Here is an 18,013-nt window from a genome sequence, read left to right as displayed (position 1 = left end):
GGCACAGGCAGCAGGAGGCTGTAGGTCTGTGGGCAGGGCTCTGAAACCGCCTGTCACGTGAGGCTGGGCCCGCATCCGGGACCCAGAGCCTCTATGGAGGGAAGGCTGGGTGCCCGTGCAGTCAGGAGCCTGCGCCCCCAGCTGTGGGAGGGGCACCCGAGGCACCCAGTGACTGTCCGACGGAGGGGAACCCTCGGACATCCTGGGGGCTCCTGGACGATGGCTCTGACCTGAGGCAAAGCCACACTCCTGAAAACCGCCAGTGCCGGTCAGACAGGGCTCTGGCCTGAATCTCTGAGCCCACGGGGTGCAGCCCCTCCCTTGGGCGTCCCCGTCTCCCCAGAACATAGGCTGGGGTGTCCATACTCAGCCAGCGGCAGTGCCCCCATGGCCCCCTGGCTGGAGGAGGGGGTGTACCGTGGGAGCCCCCAGGCCTGCCAGCCACGTTGGGAACCGCGATTAGGTCCCACGTTAGAAACCGAGGGAATGTGACTGAGGGACTCCTCTGGTCTCTGTGTCACTTGCCAGACAGGTGTGGGTGACCAATAATCACAGTGTAACCCGTGGCAACACCCATCAGCTGACACCTGGATGTGGCACCTTTACTGGACTAAATCACAGCCCGTGGCACTGATATGCAGCTGACTGGCAAGTGCTTGCTTCTCAACCCTCGTGGACGAGACCAGCAAAGCCCTCAGGTGGCCAGCATGGTAACTCACCATCAGAGCTTACCTGCTGGCACCACCTCTCCCAATGTCTTCCTTTATTCACTCCAGGGATCTCGATGACATTATGCCAATCAGGGCGGCAGAGCGATAATACGCACCCTGGAGGCCTGTCCTCCCGCGGGAGGTGGAGCTAAGTAAGCCCCGTGAGAGTCCGGGTGACTCCAGGGGAGTTTGCAGTCCGAGGGCTGGCCGTGCCGGGGTGTCCTTGAAGGTGGGGTACTGGCAGTGTTGGGGTGTCCTTGAAGGTGGGGTACTGGAAGTGTTGGGGTGTCCTGAAGGTGGGGTACTGGCAGTGTTGGGGTGTCCTTGAAGGTGGGGTACAGGCAGTGTTGGGTGTCCCTGAAGGTGGGGTACTGGCAGTGTTGGGGTGTCCTTGAAGGTGGAGTACTGGCAGTGTTGGGGTGTCCTTGAAGGTGGGGGTACTGGCAGTGTTGGGTGTCCCTGAAGGTGGGGTACAGGCAGTGTTGGGTGTCCTTGAAGGTGGGGTACTGGCAGTGTTGGGGTGTCCTTGAAGGTGGGGTACTGGCAGTGTTGGGGTGTCCCTGAATGTGGGGTACTGGCCGTGCCGGGGTGTCCTGTGTAAGTGGGGGTGCTCTCCTGCTCTAGGATCACTTCTGGGAGCCCAGCACTTGCTGGGGCTCGGGGTGGGGTGCAGCAGATACTGCACGTACACATGCAGTTCTGACCCGTCCCCTGGGCCACAAGCGTGCTGGCCAGGGATGACACAGGTCCCACCTGTGGGTGGATGGCCCGCAAGGGCCCTGCCGGCAGGAGCATGTGAGGCTGACCCCCCGCAAGTGCTCTCGTCCAGGACCCAGCATCCTGGAACACAGCCGCCTCCTCATCGGTCAGGACCGACTCTGCTCTCGAGAAGCCGCTCTGGGGCAGTTCCAGCCACATTTACAGAGGAGCATGACCCCAAGGCCAGTGAGAAGCCAGTGCCCGCAGCATGCGCCCAGAGCCTGGGCCCCGTGTGTCTGGAAGCAGGAAGTGTGACCCGGAGGCTCCCCCGCCACGTGGGCCCGCTCTGGGAGCCTCCAGAGGCCCTGGAGGGTGGTCCGAGGGCACGCCCACCAGTGCCTCCGCACGCACAGGACCGAGGCGCACATCTGGCTCCAGCAGGCCACACCCAGCGGGCCAGACTCAGGATGACGAAGACGAGACACCTGGGGACAAACGCCTGGGGAGGGGGGCAGAGAAGGCTCTTCGTCCTGCAGGAAGGCTGCACGGGTCCAGGGAGGGACCCCTGAGGCCGGACAGGGAAGCCTCTTGCCGTCCCGAGGCCGTTCCACGGCACACATGTGCAACGGCCATGGCAGCAAGGATGATGAAGGCTGGGCGGGGGCCGAGGATGTGGCCTTCCGGAACTCTCAGCCCGGCTCCCAGCCCAACTCCGAACCAGCAAGGACCAAAACACGGTCAGAGGGCAAGGACGTGCCCGCAGCTTGGGGGCTGTCTGATGGCACACCAGCCACGGTCCGAGTGGAGACGGTGACTTGCCCCTGGAAACAGCCGGGGCTTGACCGTCCCAGTGAGACCCAGGGGCCAGGGCCGAGTCCCCACTGATGGCTGTGGGGCCACAGCTGTCTCCGAAGGAGGTGCCCTCTTCCCGGCAGCCAGGCGGCAGTGGGCTCCTGCCGGGAGACTGAGGAGGAGCCTGGGCCATTGCTCTGGGCCTAGAAGGACGGGCAGGGGGTGATCTCTGCTCCCTGAAGGCTAGGTGGGGCGCATGGTGTCTGAGGAAGGAACCCGAGAGCCCGGTACCCCTCCCAGCATGCTGAGGGCTGAGATGGCCCCTGACCGTTGGGGTGCTCAGGCCACCGAGCCAGCAAGTGGAGAAGAGGCTGCTTTAATGCTGGGGTGAGGTGTTCCCACCACAGAGAACAGGGTCAGGGCTTGCTGCAGGTAAACGGCCTCCCCCAGTTCAAACACTGACGTCCTTACCCCCGGGACCTTGGAATGTGAGTGCTGTTTGGAGTGGGGGCCTTTAAAAAGGCGACTGGTAACAGTGGGGCCCTGGGCACCAAGCCCTGAGGCAGGGGGATGGGCGCTGATCTTGGGGTTCACATGGAGAATGGCCAAACTAACACTCCTGCCCAGGATAAGGCAACTGGTGGGCCCGGATACCCGTGTGCTCCATGTGGACGGGGCAGCGGGTTCAGGGTGGGTCGGGGGACGACCAGGCCTTGCCTTCCATCTGCTCAGCCAGGCCTGCACTGCCCCCCGCCCCCCGAGCGGAGGTGGCTCTGGGACAGCAGCGGACGGCGGGGGCAGGGGCCGGGCCCACTTCTGCTGGGGGTGCTCCTCTCCTCACCGGGGGCCTCTCCACACCTTGCTGTGCGGGCTCCATCTGTCCTGGGATGCAGGTGAGGTGGGGAGGAGCCCCAGGCTTCCGCACCACCCCTGTGGCTTCCCTGCCTTCTGCCCTCACGTCCGTCCACAGCCCCTAGGGTGTCCTCATCTGGACATGCCATCTGTTTCCTCTTGGGGCCAGATAAGCAGCCCAGATGGCCATGGAGTGGACGCTGTCAGCCTCTCTCTCCGCTGGACAGTCTGGCCCAGGCAGCCTGGAAACCCCCGCCCGGGGGGTGCAGGGGGCAGTCTGGCTGGGCCTCAGGAAGAGGGACTCCTCTGGGCTCTGTCTTGCCCCAGGCCACCCTCTCTGGGCAGAGCCTCAGGTCCCGCCCTCCAGGGGACACGGTGGGCCCACTACAGCCAGTGGTGACACCGGAGATCCCAGACAGGCAGGGCGGGCACTCCAACTCAACACTTGCCCGCATCCCAGCCGAGCGGAATCCCGGCTCCCACGGGCAGGCAGAGGCCTTGGGTGAGCCAGCGGGGATGGCCGTGCTCCAGCCAGGCCGCGCGTCCCCAGTGCCCACCGTGAAGGCTGTCCCCGAGACTGTGAGTCATAAGGCACTTTAAGGGGTGAGTGAGGGGCGGGAGGAGACCAACAGAAGGGAGGACTGGCTGGCAGGCTGTTGGCAGTTGGGCCCAGCCTGGCTCCTGGCCGCCCAGGCTCACGGTCAGCACAGGCCCAGTCTCTGGGCAGCAGAGGCCGTCAAGAGGCAGAGGCCTCCAGGTACCGCACGGGGCTGGAGAAGGGGCCTGGCCGGGCCCAGTAGTCCACAGCACAAACCCGATAGGAGCCGGAGACCACAGCTGTGTCTGCGGATACAGAGGTACATGCTTGTCTGTAGCCTGAACCCCTTGTTCCCCCAAACTCCAGGTGTCGAAAGGCCCTGGACCACCCCCACTCCCCCCAGGGACTGTGCTGAGGTGGTGGGCACACCTGGGCTGAACACGAACAGGTTAAAAGTCGAAGGCTTCCTGCTGATGGGAGCGAACACCCCACCCTCCGGGCAGAACTGGATCTCATAGGTCCACAGGCACCTGGGGAGGTCAGACCAGGGCTGGGGTCCAGGCGGGCTGCAGAAAGGGCAGGCCCAGAGCCCTTCCCTCCCCCTCCCAGGCTCTGAACACTCTCCCTGCAGTGACGAGGGCCACCCTGGCTGGGAGGAGAGGGCTGGACCACAAGCGTCACGGGCAGAGGTCCCCTGAAGGCGCCCCACCCTACTACATCAGACAGGTGCACAGCCATGGGCATTGGTGCCAACAGCGGAGGCAGGTGAGTGTGGGGGACGGGGACATATCCTGCCGGGGGCGGTCCGAGGGGCACTGGGGCCCTGCAGCGGGGAGGACTTGGGGGCTGAGGCGGGGTGGACTGCAGGGGTAGGGGCGGTGACCGCACTCACGCACTTGGAGCCCACACGCTCATCCGACCAGACCAAAAGCAACTGCCCGCGGGTCAGGGGCAGAGCACGGAGCCGAGTCACCTGGGGGAGCGAAGCACAGGGTTGGCGGAGCGGGGCGCCCCGGGCGGGCGGCGGGGTCGGATGGAGGGGAGCGGCCGCTTGCCTGGCCCGGCGGCTCCTCGGGGCGCGCGCACACGTGCACCAGCAGCAGCGAGGGCAGAGCGAGCGGAGGGCGCAGCGTCAGGCGGCCGCTGCTGGGGAAGGAGCGCGGTTTCACGGCCGCAGGGTCCTAGGGACAGAGTCGGGCGCTCAGGACCCTGGGACCTCAGGAGGCGCCCCGGCCCCGCCCCGCCCCTCCCCGCCCCCGCCCCGCGGACCTCGGCCGCGCGCATGCGCCGGAACTGCGCTGCAGAGGGGAAGACCGGCATGCCCAGGCGCCGCCACTCTCCGTAGGGGTTGCAGAGCCAGTTGTCCACGTAAAGCTCGACAAAGACGACCTCTGCGGAGCCAGATGCTGGGGCCGCGCCTCGCCTCCTCCAGGCCCCGCCCGGCCCAGGGCCGGGGTCTCCTCCCCGCGACCCCTACTCACCGGGGCCCGGGGGCACCCCGTGCAGGCTGAGAATCAAGGGGACCGTGCGGTTGGCGTGGGCGCGGGTGTCATCGCTTCCGTAGACCAGCACCGTGGCGCGCCAGGCGTCGGCCGGGCCAGTGGGGCGGTGAGCGCTGGCCAGGACGCCCACCGTGTGGTTGCTGTCCAGCACCGTGCCGCCCCGCGACACCTCGGCCCAGAGCTGCTCGCCGTCTGCAGGCACGCGGGGGCGGTCAACACGGGGGTCTTGGCCGCTCTGCCCTCCCTGGCCGGGCTTCCCACCATTCGCCCTCCGCGGGAGGTCCCCGGCCACGCCACAACCCCCTTGGTCCCGTGAGCTAGGAACAGGGCGGGGAGGGGCGAGAGAAGAGCTCCCCGCTCCGTGGCAGGGTCCGCCGGCCCTCGGGCCTTTGCACAGGCTACTCCTGGCCTAGAGAGAGCGGCCTGCCGCTCACCCAGCAGGGCCAGCAGCGCCATGGCGGTGAGCACCGGCTTGCGCAGCAGCTGCACGTGCGGCGGCCTTGTGTCGTTGACCTGGAAGCGCGCGGTGAGCGTGCGCTGGGAGAACTGGTGCGGGTGGTAGCTCAGGAAGGCGTTGTCGTTGCTCAGGAGCGCGTAGCGGACGGCCGAGCTGGCATTCGCCAGCAGCAGGTTCTGGTGCTGTGCGACGACCTGCGGACGTCGGGGCGGCTGGGACCGCGCCGGTGGGGCACCCGCCCCTCCCGCCCGGGGCTCCCGGGGGCGGGCCCACCTTCACGACCATGGCCGCGTAGGTCACGTCGGCCCTCCAGGGCTGCGGCAGGGACCAGCCCACCAGCGGGTCGGCCTCGTCGTTGTAAATGGGGGTGTCAGCGAACTTGGGGAAGAGCCGCTGTATCTGCTGTACGACTGCCGCCTCCTGCTCTAGGATGGAGATGGAGCTGCCCGCGCCCTGCGAGCGGCCGCTTGAGCACCTCGGGAGGGCCGCCGAGGGGCCGCCGGCGGGGCGCGGGTGGAGGGGGGGCGGAAGGGCGGGGTCCCCAGCCTACCTTCTTGTGCAGGGCGATGTAGTCCAGCCGCACGCCCACCTCCCCGGTGAAGAAGTTGCTGCCGTTGTTACAGTGCCCCAGGAGGCCCCAGCAGAGCGGCGAGCGGGGCAGCGCGTGGAAGGCGTCTCCAGGGCCACCCAGGCGCAGAGCCGGGCTGGCTGCTCTCAGACCCTCGGAGCAGGCGTCGTAGTAGTTCAAGAAGCCTGGTTGGGAAGGACACAGAGTCCATACCGCGGGGCCCGAGGGGCCCGCTGCCAACCCCTCGCAGATCCGCAGGACCCCAAAAGGCCGGCTCACCCACCTTGCAAGGTCATGGACACGTTGTCAAAGTCGTGGTGGTCTGGCTCGTTCCACGTCTCGAAATTCCACTTGGAAACATGCTCGAGGCCATACCTACCTGCAGAGGGTCCTCACTGTGGCAAGAGGGCCCCTCCTCTGGGGCGGTGTCACCAGCTCATGGAGCCCTCCAGGGAGGGGCAACCATGGCTGGGAGGTTTGGATGTGATGGGATGGTCTGGGTTCCCGGGAGCTGGACCCCCCTGCCCTGTCCCTCGCCCATCAGGAGGCCCTGTCTTGGTGACTTCATGAGAAAACCAGGTGGGGGGTGGGACGGAGGGCAGCCTGCCCAGGAGTGCCCGCCCAGTCCCCACAGGGCATGCGCCCCGCCCACCGATGTATCTCCTGGCGAGGAGAGAGACCAGGTTCCTCCACTCGAACACCTGCTGCTTGTCCTCGAAGTCAGTGAAGCGTCCAGAGGGGCTGCCCATCAGCTCGAAGCCTGCAGAAACGAGGGTGGTGTCCCACCGCTCACCTGCCTGGTGCAGCCAGGCGGGCACAGAGGCAGCCCCAAGTGGGCAGCCAGGAGGACCCAGAAGAACCCAGCCAAGGAGAGATGGGGAGGCCAGCGGCACCAGGGCGACATGGCAGCTTACCTGGGACGAGCTGGTTCTCCCTGAGAAGGTCCAGGTACCGATCCAGGTGGGTGAAGTTGTAGCGCAGGCCCTGCTGGACCAGCCCCCTGTGGAATGACGCTCAGTGTCAGGGTGGGGAGGTGGGCCAGGGGCTGAGACCGCAGCCACACTCAAGCAGCTCGGGAATCAGCAGGGTGCCCTGCAGGACTAGGCTCCAGACACAGCTGGCCTTTCTCCTCTGAGAAGGTAACCGTGTGAGCCTAGGGGTCACTCACAGCCTAGTACGCACATGTGTGTCTGTACCGGAAGCCCACCCTCAAGCCTTCAGGAACTCAGAACAGCCTGGGGCTCAGAGTAGGAGGGAGCAGGCATGTCTTTTGGAAAAGGTACCACAGGATGGAGGCGGGGAGAGCAAGACAGCTCCCAGCAAAGGGGGAGGCTGTGTGGTGGGCCTGGCAGGACACTGCACTGCCAGATCCTGCACCTCCTGGGGCCAGGGGCCTGGATCTGGCTCCACAGGACCCCTGCACCCCCCTACTGTGGGATACTGTGGACACAGCACCCCCCCCACTGTGAGAGGTACTGTGGACACAGTACCCCACCCCTCCCACTGTGAGAGGTACTGTGGACACAGCACCCCACCCCTCCCACTGTGAGAAGTACTGTGGACACAGAACCCCACCCCTCCCACTGTGAGAGGTACTGTGGACACAGTACACCCCCCCATTGTGAGAGGTACTGTGGACAAAGCACCCCTGCGCCCTCCCACTGTGAGAGGTACTGTGGATAAAGCACCCCTGCGCCCTCCCACTGTGAGAGGTACTGTGGACACAGTACCCCCCTCCCACTGTGAGAGGTACTGTGGAGACAGTACCCCATGCCCTCCCACTCTGAGAGGTACCATGGACAGGTCCCCTGCCTGCTTCTACTTGGAGAGGTACTGTGTACACAGCACCCCTGCCCTTTCCCCATTCTGAGAGACAACCTGGCCACAGCACCCCAGCCCCATCCCCCTCTGCCAGGCACTGTGGACAGTATACCTGCCCCCGCCCCACTCTTCCAGGCACCATGGACAGTACCCCTGCACCCTCCCCTCTCTGAGAGGCACCGTGGACAGCACCCCTGCCTCTTCCCACTCTGAGAAGCAATGTGAGCCCTTTTTTTTCCTTCATATGTTTTTGAGGCTTAATTTTTTTTAGCGCACTTTGGATTCACAGCAAAATGAGAGGGAAGTAGAGACTTTCCCATTTACCCTTGCCACCCTACAGGCACAGCCCCCGCCCCCATAATCAACTCCCAGAGTGGGACATTCGTTACCATTTTTGAACCCACACTGACGTAATCACCCCAAAACCACAGTTCTGGGTAGTGGTGTGGAGGTAACACGAGGGAGCCGAGCGGATGGATTTAGGAGGAGGAGGGGCAGCACGCGCTGACTGAGGGCGAGCTAGGAGGGGAGTCCAGCCACCGGGGTTTTGCTTGAGGACCTGGGTGGGGGGCGGCTGCAGCAGGCAGGGGCAGGAAGGGGGAAGCTGAGTAAAATGGGCCTTGGCCGTGCTGGTGTGGCGCGGCGGTGAGCATCCGAGGGGAACCCGGCTCGGGGGCTGGCAAAGGGAGTCAGTGCCCGGTGGTCACGCCGAGGCGTGCAGGGCCGGCGGAGCAGAGAGGGTCTGAGGCCCGCAGGTCCAGATCTGAGCGGGAGGTGCAGCTTCGCCCCCAGCGGCTCCCTCCTGCGCGCGGCGGCGGCGGCGGCGGCGGCGGCGGAGGGCCGAGGGTGAAGTCCGGAGGAATCCTGCCCTGACCTGCTCTGTTCTGTCTCACACCGGTCTGGGCTGACCAGCGCTGAGCCCCGGACGGAGAGCGAACGCTTGGGCAAGTCAGCACCTCCCTCCCGGGCCTCCGGCCCCCCACTCTTCTCTACACAAAGTCAAGGCCAAGCCACCACGCACTCAGGTGCCTCTGGCTCCCGTCAGGTTCGGTCTTCCCGCCTCTGGGGGGCCAGACCCACAGCACGTGCGCTGCGGTGATCCGCCCCCTCCACCCCTCCAAAGGTCATAATCAGCAGCAAACGGAAAAAACCTTAAGCGATAGGGTAAAAATTAAATGCGCGGCAGGGGGCAGGTTCCAAAGTCCCGCAGGTGGGGGTGGGTGACTCTGAGGAGCGGGTGCCAGGCTCTCTCCGCGGATCCCGCGAGCGAGGCAGGCCTCGGGTAAATGCTGTTCCCGCGCTCTGATCCTGGGCTAGCAGGGTGCCGCTAGGACAGCCCCAGCTGCAGGGCCGATGCCAGCCCGTCACTCGGAGCGGACCTGAGAGTCCGCTGACCCGTCCGGCGTCGGCCCCCGGAAATGCCCTGGGGGTTGGGACGCTTGCTCCTCGGGGACCATAAGACCCAACACTGGGGGGATCCCGGGCCCAGAATCCCGGAGGGGCGGCCCTTGGGCCCCTGTTGGTGCCCAGGTCTCCATCCGTCTCAGCCCCCACTGGGGAAGGAATGGGAGCGATCAAAGCCAGCGAGAGGGCTGAGCCAGCGCTGCAGTGAGCGGCCCAGCGACCCCCTGCAGGGGCCGGGGTCACCGACGCAGTCGCCCCAGCTCCTCTCCACCCTGCCGCCCCACAGGGGCCAATCCTGGGTGGGAGGCACAGGCGGGGTCGCCTTCCGCTCCTGCAAGGGGGCCGGGCCGCGGCGGGCGCACAGCGGCGGCTGCACAACGGCTTCATTCATCGCGCAGGCAGCCAGCGGGACGGCCCCGAGCCCACCCCCGCCCCTCTGCCCGAGCGCGTGCGCCGCGAGGACCCGGCGGGCGGCGCGCAGGTGAGTGCTCGCATCCGCCGGGCGGGGCCCAGGCCCCGCTTGTGGAAGAGTGGGGAGACGCCGGGTGGGGGTGCCCCCCGGCTGGCGCGGGAAGGGATGCGCGGGCAGGCGGGGGCGCAGGGTGGGGCCGGGGGTTGCTCGGCTTGGGGGGCGGTGCGGAGTGGGGGGCGCACTCGTGAGGGGGGCGACGGGCAGACCATGTGTGGAAATGCACGCGGCGGGAGCCCGGGTTGCCCCTGCTTGATGCAGGTGGGACGCGCGGGGCCGGCGTGGGCGAGTGCGCGGGGCGGGGCCGAGAGCGCCCAGCACGCAGGCCGGGAAGCACCGTCCGGTCGGGGCGCGCCCTCCGGCCTGGCCTGCGTGCGACTGGGCAGTGGGAGAGGAACCGCGAGCTGCGCCCTGGAGATGAGGATGGGCTGGCTCTTCTCACGTGCCGTGAGGATACAAATCTCCTTTCCAAATACGTGAACTCAGCTATGGAGACGGTGATTTAAGGACCAGTATTAAACAACTGTGTGCACAGGATTGGAGGAGGCAAACGAAGGGCCGTCCCCCCACCCCCACCCCCCACCCCCGGCCATCCCCCCACCCCCTCCGTGCCCTCTGTGGTCCAGCCACGCGCCAGGGCCCTGCTGTCTCCTGCCCACGCAGAAAAGTCTGCAGTTGGCTTCAGCCAGCAAGGCCCCGGGCCCCAAGGCGGTGCCTGTATTCCTGCTTAGACGACAGTGAAGAACACGGGCCTCCAAGCACAGGGGGCAGACGGACTTGGCTCAGGCCCGGGGGGTCCTGCTGGTCTCGCCAAGGACAGGAGTGAAGCCTCAGCTGTATCTCCTCACTTGCTTAGATGCAGGGGCTGGGGGAGTAGAAGGCCCAACCCCACCACCACGACAGCCAGGCCAGCCCGGAGGACAGCCCTCCCGGAGTGTCTCCACCCACCCAGCCCCCAGCACGGTGCTCCCACGTGGTCGGTCCCCAGAATGCCCTCCCGCCTCCAGGGTGCCCTCCCCTCCCTGCACCAGCTCCCTGGCCCATCACATCCCACCACCGCCACTCCACGCACTCAGGAACCCCCGTGTGCACAGCCTGGGCCTTACCCCCACCCAAGGAGACTCCCAGGGTGGGTAGAGCACCCATTCCCCAGGCTGAGGCCACCAGCTCCACCTCTGCCCACGTGGCAGTTCCCACACTGCTGGTAGCAGGGTTGGAAGATAAGCGCTGTGACCCGGTGGCTGCACTCTCTCCAGCCCAGAGAGGACTCTTATCTGCCCCTGGGCAGCTGTGACTCATCCTGCCTGCTTGTTGGCCAGTGGCTGCTGTAAATAAACCACATCCTTGGGCAAACAGCTCCCTGCTAGGGCCAAGTGGGCCCTGGGCAGGACTCTGGGCAGTGTGTGTGTGGGGGGCATGCTGAGGTGGGAGAGGGCACACTGAGGGGTGGGGGGGGGGCGCGCTGGGGTGGCCCAGGCTCTGGCGGAGTCCTCAAGGGCAAGAATTCTGTCGAGCTGAGCAGTGGGGCCTGGGCGCTGACCACACTGCCCACTTCTGCAGGTGTGGGGAGACCTCCTACTCTCGGGCGTTCCCCCGCCCATCCTGGGGTTCCACCCCCATCTTTGCCCCCAAATGGGGCCCCGGGCTTCCCCAGCCAGGCTGTGGACGTGACAACAGGGCACACCTTTCAGGGGGCTCTGGGGAAAGGTCCCAGAGTGAGGCCGAGTGTGTTAGGAACCTGGAGAGATCTCTGCCCGTCCTCCACTACCTGGGCCTCGGGGGACAGCAGGCCCAGGCCAGCTCTGCCTTGCAGCCCCATCACAGCGACCCTGGCCCGGCGCCCAGGGTGGAGGACACTCACGGCCCAGGAGATGGGCTCCTCTCCCCATGTTGCCCCTCAGACACCCACCTGTTCCTTTTCAAGGTGGGAGAACTGGGGAGGTTCTGAGTAACCTTTAGAGCAGCAGCACCCGCAGTTCACTGTGTGTGGGACGTGAGGGTCGTTCTCTAAAGTGACCGTTTACCTTCCCACTGGCCTCGAGAGGCAGGTCCCACCACCCTGGAGGAGCGGACAGAAGTGTGGTGAGGCCAGGCACCCGCCCTCAGGGTCAGCACCTGGCTGAGAGCCAGCGGGTTGGGCTCCAGAGGGCAGACCCAAGGCCCCTGCCCCCCCCCCCCCCCAGCAGGAAGGACATGCTCGGCTGGTTATCAGATCTCGATTCCGGCAACCCTGGAGTCCGCGGGCCTGCGCTCCACACAGACCCAGAGCAGAAGCCGGGCCGTGTCTGCCTGGGGCCCAGCCAGCTCCGGCACAGACCAGACCCACCTCCTGAAGACAGGACGTCCTGGGATGGTGCTGGGGGACGCGTCCTCCCTGCAGACCCCCACCCTTGCCCACGCCCCGAGCTGAGGGCTCACCCGCTGGCTGCCCCCCGCCCCCACCCCAGCCACCCTGTCCGCACCTGGAGCCCCGCTCCTGGGAGGCTGGAAGCTTAGGAAAGGCCCACACAATTGTCACTCTCTGAGCCTCTGATTACAGAACAACTCCCCGGATTAGCCGCTCAGGTAACGCTCATCTTGGGGAAACCTGTGACTCAGCAGTCTCTGGAGTAAATGATTTAACTGCAAGCCCAGCAAGCTGGGCAGTCAGATGCTGAGCACAGACCACTCCCGCTGGCCAGCGCGGGCCAGCTCAGCCTGAGCCCACCGCCGCACGCCCCACCTGCAGACTGAGCCAGAGGGTCCCCGGGACAGACGCGCCAGGCCTGAACTACCCGCCGAGCCTGGGAGGGGGTCCCTCAGGTAAGAGTCCCCTGGGGCCCACTGCAGGACAGTGCGGTTCTGGACCACCTGGCCACAGCAGAGGTCAGCGCCCCCGTCTGCAGTGGCAAGGCCCGACCCCAAGGTTTCTTCTGTGGACTCCCAGGCGTTCAAACAGTCCTCAACCGACGCCCCTGGGCCCCGAAATTCTGGCTGAGCTCGGGGGACCCCGTGTGGTGTGCTCACCCAACAGAGCCCCCAGGGGCTGCGCCCGCCTCATGCAGGGCAGGACCTGAACCCATCCTCCTCATGCAGGGCCACCCCAGGCCCCAGGGCCCAGCCCCATGCACACCTGCTGGGGTGACCAGGCTCTGAGCGGGCAGAGACCGTCACGAGGCGGACATCAAGAGCGGAAGGCCGGAGGGCCCTCAGGACAGCTGGGAACGGTGCCCCGGTGCCCGCTGAGCAGGTGGCAGGTTGGGCTGGGCCCGCACAGCAGGCTGTCCCCTGGACCACGAGGACAGTTGGCACGCGCTTCCCATGGTGCCCGTGGGGTCTGAGCCAGAACCCAGCTGCGTTAACTCGCGCTGGGAAAGGGGGCTTGCCATCCAGGACCCCCTGGAAGGCGACAGGCGTGTAGCCTCACTCCCCCCCAGCTGCATCGCACACGCAGGAAGTCTGCCCGAGCAGCGGCCACGGCTGCACCACACACGCTGGTCTGCCTGAGCAGCGGCCACGGCAGGCACTTCTGCAGCGTGGACTCAGGGCTCCGGCCTCTGCAGGGCCCCTCCTCTTGGCCCCGGGCCAGGTGTCCGCATGTCGGGTGGAGCGGCCTCTGCTGTGGGCACGGGCCGCTGGGGCTGTGTGTGCACGGGAGCCCAGTCCGGCCGTGCGTCTGGCTCCCACGAGGCCCCCTGACCCTGACAGCCTGGCCACCCCGACAGTGACACCCACCTCTGCCCGCTTTGCAGGTTCTCCCAGGGGGCCCGCTGCCCCACAATGGAAGCGTCCCCCGAGTACACGGAGCAGGGTGGGCAGCCGGTGCTGGTCCGACGGCGCCCCCCGCCGCCCCCAGGCCTGGGTGAGGCCCTGAAGGCTGGGCTGCGGCGGAGCTGTGCCTGCAGCCTGCAGGGCGCCTGGGCGCAGCTGCAGGCCCTGTTCCCTGCAGTCCACTGGCTCCGCCAGTACCGGCCCCGGGAAGCACTGGTGGGCGACGTCATGTCCGGGCTGGTCATCGGCATCATCCTGGTGCCGCAGGCCATTGCCTACTCGCTGCTGGCCGGTCTGCAGCCCATCTACAGCCTCTACACGTCCTTCTTCGCAAACCTCATCTACTTCCTCATGGGCACCTCACGCCACGTCTCTGTGGGCATCTTCAGCCTGCTCTGCCTCATGGTGGGCCAGGTGGTGGACCGCGAACTCCTGCTGGCTGGCTTCGACCCCGCCCAGGATGGCCTGGGGCCCGGGGCCAACCACAGCAGCCTCAACGGCTCAGCCGCCGCGCTGGCGCTTGGGCTGCAGGACTGCGCGCGGGACTGCTACGCCATCCGCGTGGCCACCGCCCTCACGCTGGTGGCCGGGCTTTACCAGGTGAGGGGCTGTGCCTGCGCCCACATGGGAAGCCTGTCCGGGCAGCCGTGGGCTGTGGCCCCGGGCCCAGGCATGCCCCACTGCCCCACCTGGCCCCGAGTCCCCCCTGGCTTCCTGTCCCAAGTGGGACCCTGGGGCCCACCTGCCTTCCCGAGGCCTCCCCGGACCAGGGCACCTACCTCTTCCCAAAGGCCACCCCAGTCCCTGCCCTCAGCTCTCCTGGGAGGGGAGTGGCGTGATTTCCAATGCCTGGAGTCCCTGTGCGTGAGGCCATGCTGCGCCCCGCAGCCACGGCGTGTGCTCCAGCATCTGCTGGGCCTGTGTGCGCGCACATGTGCACAGGCCACCTCGCGTGGGCCCCAGGGAGACAGGCAGTGTGAGGGTGGGGTGGGGCTGTCCACCTGCAGCCGCGGCTCGTCCACAGGTTCTCATGGGCATCCTCGGGCTGGGCTTCGTGTCCGCCTACCTCTCGCAGCCGCTGCTGGATGGCTTCGCCATGGGGGCCTCGGTGACCATCCTGACCTCCCAGCTCCGGCACCTGCTGGGCGTGCGGGTCCCGCGGCACCAGGGGCCAGGCCTGGTGGTCAGTACGTGGCTGAGCCTGCTGCGCAGCGCCGGGCAGGCCAACCTGTGTGACGTGCTCACCAGCGCTGTGTGCCTGGCCGTGCTGCTGGCCGCCAAGGAGCTCTCGGACCGCTTCCGGCACCGCCTGAGGGTGCCGCTGCCCGCCGAGCTGCTGGTCATCATGGTGGCCACAATCGTGTCCCACCTCGGGCAGTTCCACGAGCGCTTTGGCTCTAGCGTGGCGGGCGACATCCCCACTGGCTTCATGGCCCCGCGGGTGCCAGACGCAGGGCTGATGTGGCGGGTGGCGCTGGACGCCGCCTCCCTGGCCCTCGTGGGCTCCGCTTTTTCCATCTCGCTGGCGGAGATGTTCGCCCGCAGCCATGGCTACGCCGTGCGCGCCAACCAGGAGCTCCTGGCCGTGGGCTGCTGCAACGTGCTGCCCGCCTTCTTCCACTGCTTCGCCACGAGCGCCGCCCTGGCCAAGAGCCTGGTGAAGACGGCCACGGGCTGCCGCACGCAGCTGTCCAGCGTGGTCAGCGCCGCTGTGGTGCTGATGGTGCTCCTGGTGCTGGCGCCGCTGTTCCGGGACCTGCAGCGGAGCGTGCTGGCCTGTGTCATCGTGGTTAGTCTGCGTGGGGCCCTGCGCAAGGTGCGGGACGTCCCACGCCTGTGGCGGCTCAGCTCCGCTGACGCGCTGGTCTGGGTGGCCACGGCGGCCACCTGCGTGCTGGTCAGCACCGAGGCCGGGCTCCTGGCTGGCGTCCTGTTCTCACTGCTCAGCCTGGCCGGCCGCACCCGCCGCCCGCGCACTGCCCTGCTCGCCCGCGCTGGGGGCTCCAGCTTCTACGGGGACCCGGCAGAGTTCGAAGGCCTGGCCCCTGAGCCCGGCGTGCAGGTGTTCCGCTTCACGGGGCCGCTCTACTACGCCAACAAGGACTTCTTCCTGCAGTCACTGTGCAGCCTCACGGGGCTGGACGTGGGCCACGCGGTCGCCAGGAGGAAAGAGAGGGGCCCCGGGGAGGGGGCCGGCGAGGGAGACCCTGTGGGGGGCAGGGACCCGGGCTCCGGGAGCGGTGCGGCCTCACTGGTACCAGCAGTGGCCCGCTTCCATGCGGTGGTCATCGACTGCGCCCCGCTGCTGTTCCTGGACGCAGCCGGCCTGGCCACGCTGCAGGAGCTGCATCGAGACTATGGGGCCTTGGGCATCAGCCTGCTCCTGGCCTGCTGCAACCCCTCAGTGACAGACATGCTGAGAAGAGGCGGCTTCCTCGGGGAGGACCAGGGGGACGCGGCCGAGGACGGGCAGCTGTTCCCCAGCGTGCACTGTGCCGTGCAGGCGGCCCACGCCCGCCACCAGGAGCTGGCGGCCGCCAACTCCATCCTCTAGCGGAGCCAGCGCCCGCGGCCAGCCCCCACGCCCGCGCCCGTCACGGCCCCCCCTCCGTCGCCTGGTTCCTCCGACCCAGAGAAGCCGGGGAACCCCAAACGGGACGGAGGGCTGCACTGGGCACACACAAGGACGCACCCTGCACCCCGAGACAGACGCTGCCCCAGTGCCACGCTGGGCACGGTGCTGTGTGCCCACGGTCCACAGAGCCACTCTGACCCTGGCGTCCTGTCTTACTTGGAGGGCCCTGAGGCGGTACCTGGCGTCCAAGGTGCCAAAAGGACATCCGTCCCTTGAGCCGCCAGCCCCCACCCCCCGGTGAGCGCCTGCGGCTCTGGCCAGGACGTGAGGGTCTCTGTGTCTAGGAAACCCCACACCGCATACACCCAAGTGTCTCTCACACCGTGTACCTCAGCCCTGCTGGGCCTCGCAGGGCCAAAGGCAGATGGGACCAACATGACTGCAGCCTAGGCCTGATGGGGCAACCCCGCACAGCCCGAGCAGAGCAAGTGTGCCCACTCGCCGCTGCGGGGTCCAGCTGTGCCTCCAGGGTGGCCTTCAGCAGGAAGCCCGCTGTGCCTGAGGCAGGGGCCGCCCGGAGGAGGCCCTGCACTGTCCCGCCCCACAGGGTCTTTGCCGAGAAGCAGAGGGCAGTGGCTCCGGGGTGCAGGACTCCCCCTCCCTGTGCCCCCACCAGGGCCCGTGCTGCACTGTCCTCCAGCCCAGACGCCACCTCCTGTCAGTCTCGTCCGGACTCCACTCAGCGGCCCAGCCCCTCCGTCACCCACCTGGCCGTGATGAGGTCCAGCAGCCAGTGGGTCCGAACCTGCTCAATGCCTCCGTGAGGGACCGCGCCCACGTAGGCCAGGTTGAGCTGCTGATCCCAGCTGAGGTCATAGCGGTCGGCCTGGCCGTGCGGCAGTGGGGGACTGGGCACAAAACATGGGGGAGTGGGGCCATCAGTCCCCAGGGGAGGGGCTCGGGGAACAGCCTCCGCACACCCCCCACCTACAAACCCAGGGAGGAGATGGGGTGTGCCTTTCTGCCCGTGAATTTTACTGCCCCTCACATAATAAATCGGTCCCTAATGCCAGGACTGGGTGAAGCCTCAGGTTTTTGGGGTCAAGGGCTCCCGGGGAGACCATATCCCCACCGTCAGCGCCAAGCCTGACAGAGGCCACCAGGGGCACCAGGCACGGGAACGGGTCCCACTGTGGAGTCGTGGGACATGCTGAGGTTACCCCCTTGAGACGGTCCTAGGCCACAGCCCCTCCTGCAGCCTGGGGTGTCCCAGGCGGCCACCAGGCTCTTCAGACTCCTGAGGGTGACCAGGCATCCCTGGGACCCGCCCCCAGGCCCTGACCACAGGGGCAGCTGCTCAGCTGGCAAACTGCTGCGGCAGCAGTGGAAGCCTGGCACAGGGCCAGCAGACAGAAAGGAGCGCCCCACCCTGAGGGCCTGCCGAAAGGAAGGAGGGAGCCGCGGCCCCCCTCACTCGGGGCGCCGGCTCCAGCTGCGACAAGGGGCCCCGGAGGCCCAGGGCGGGGCGCGAGGCCGCGGGCCATTTAGGAGGAGAGCGCGGCGGGCAGGCGCTGGCTGGCTGGGCCGCCGCGACCTCGGCGTCCCCGCGCGGAGCTCACCAGAAGCCGGTGCTCCTCCAGAAGGGCCGCAAGGGCCGCAGCGCGCGGGCCGCGTCCACGCGCACCAGGTGCGGGGCCTCGGCGGCCACGAGCGCCGCCGCCCAAAGCGCGCCCAGGACGGCGAGCAGCGCGACGGAAGGGCGCGGGGGCCGCATGGCGGGGGCGCGGGCGCACCCCAATCTCTGCAGGCGCCCCCTGCGCTCTGCGCTCCGAGAGCCGAGGTCCACGCCCCGCCGTCCGGTTCCGCCTCCGGGTCG

The 18,013-nt window shown here is 67.5% G+C and overlaps 2 protein-coding genes across 8 annotated transcripts; one reads left to right on the top strand and one right to left on the bottom strand.

The window, feature by feature from the left end:
- Nucleotides 1–2,561: 2,561 nt before the first annotated feature.
- Nucleotides 2,562–18,013, bottom strand: IDUA (alpha-L-iduronidase). 5 transcript variants are annotated; one of them, XM_025290478.3, is made up of 14 exons: nt 17,757–18,013; nt 16,905–17,045; nt 7,033–7,118; nt 6,771–6,878; nt 6,402–6,497; nt 6,101–6,303; nt 5,824–5,970; nt 5,528–5,744; nt 5,073–5,285; nt 4,861–4,982; nt 4,647–4,772; nt 4,488–4,564; nt 4,021–4,121; nt 2,562–3,896 (listed from the first exon to the last, which is right to left on the bottom strand). In XM_025290478.3, exons 1-14 carry the CDS (start codon nt 17,909–17,911, stop codon nt 3,790–3,792), a joined length of 1,899 nt encoding a protein of 632 aa, XP_025146263.1. In that variant the 5' UTR covers nt 17,912–18,013; the 3' UTR covers nt 2,562–3,789. The 5 variants fall into 5 exon arrangements, 4 of the variants coding, with proteins under 4 accessions (XP_025146263.1, XP_025146262.1, XP_044802217.1 ...); XM_025290477.3 differs by having other exon boundaries at nt 5,824–6,003; nt 17,757–18,012; XM_044946282.2 differs by lacking the exons at nt 16,905–17,045; nt 17,757–18,013 and adding exons at nt 11,722–11,871; nt 12,275–12,411 and having other exon boundaries at nt 5,824–6,003.
- SLC26A1 (solute carrier family 26 member 1) lies at nt 8,790–16,116 on the top strand. 3 transcript variants are annotated; one of them, XM_025290475.3, is made up of 4 exons: nt 8,790–9,221; nt 9,630–9,824; nt 13,544–14,162; nt 14,587–16,116. In XM_025290475.3, the coding sequence occupies exons 1-4, from the start codon at nt 9,115–9,117 to the stop codon at nt 16,114–16,116; spliced, it is 2,451 nt and encodes an 816-aa protein (XP_025146260.3). In that variant the 5' UTR covers nt 8,790–9,114. The 3 variants fall into 3 exon arrangements, with proteins under 3 accessions (XP_025146260.3, XP_006067444.4, XP_006067443.4); XM_006067382.4 differs by having other exon boundaries at nt 9,110–9,221; nt 9,742–9,824; XM_006067381.4 differs by lacking the exons at nt 8,790–9,221; nt 9,630–9,824 and adding an exon at nt 12,478–12,614.

Source organism: Bubalus bubalis, chromosome 7 (genome assembly GCF_019923935.1).
Source record: "Bubalus bubalis isolate 160015118507 breed Murrah chromosome 7, NDDB_SH_1, whole genome shotgun sequence".
Lineage (NCBI taxonomy): Eukaryota > Metazoa > Chordata > Mammalia > Artiodactyla > Bovidae > Bubalus > Bubalus bubalis.
This window is presented reverse-complemented; position numbering and strand designations above follow the sequence as displayed.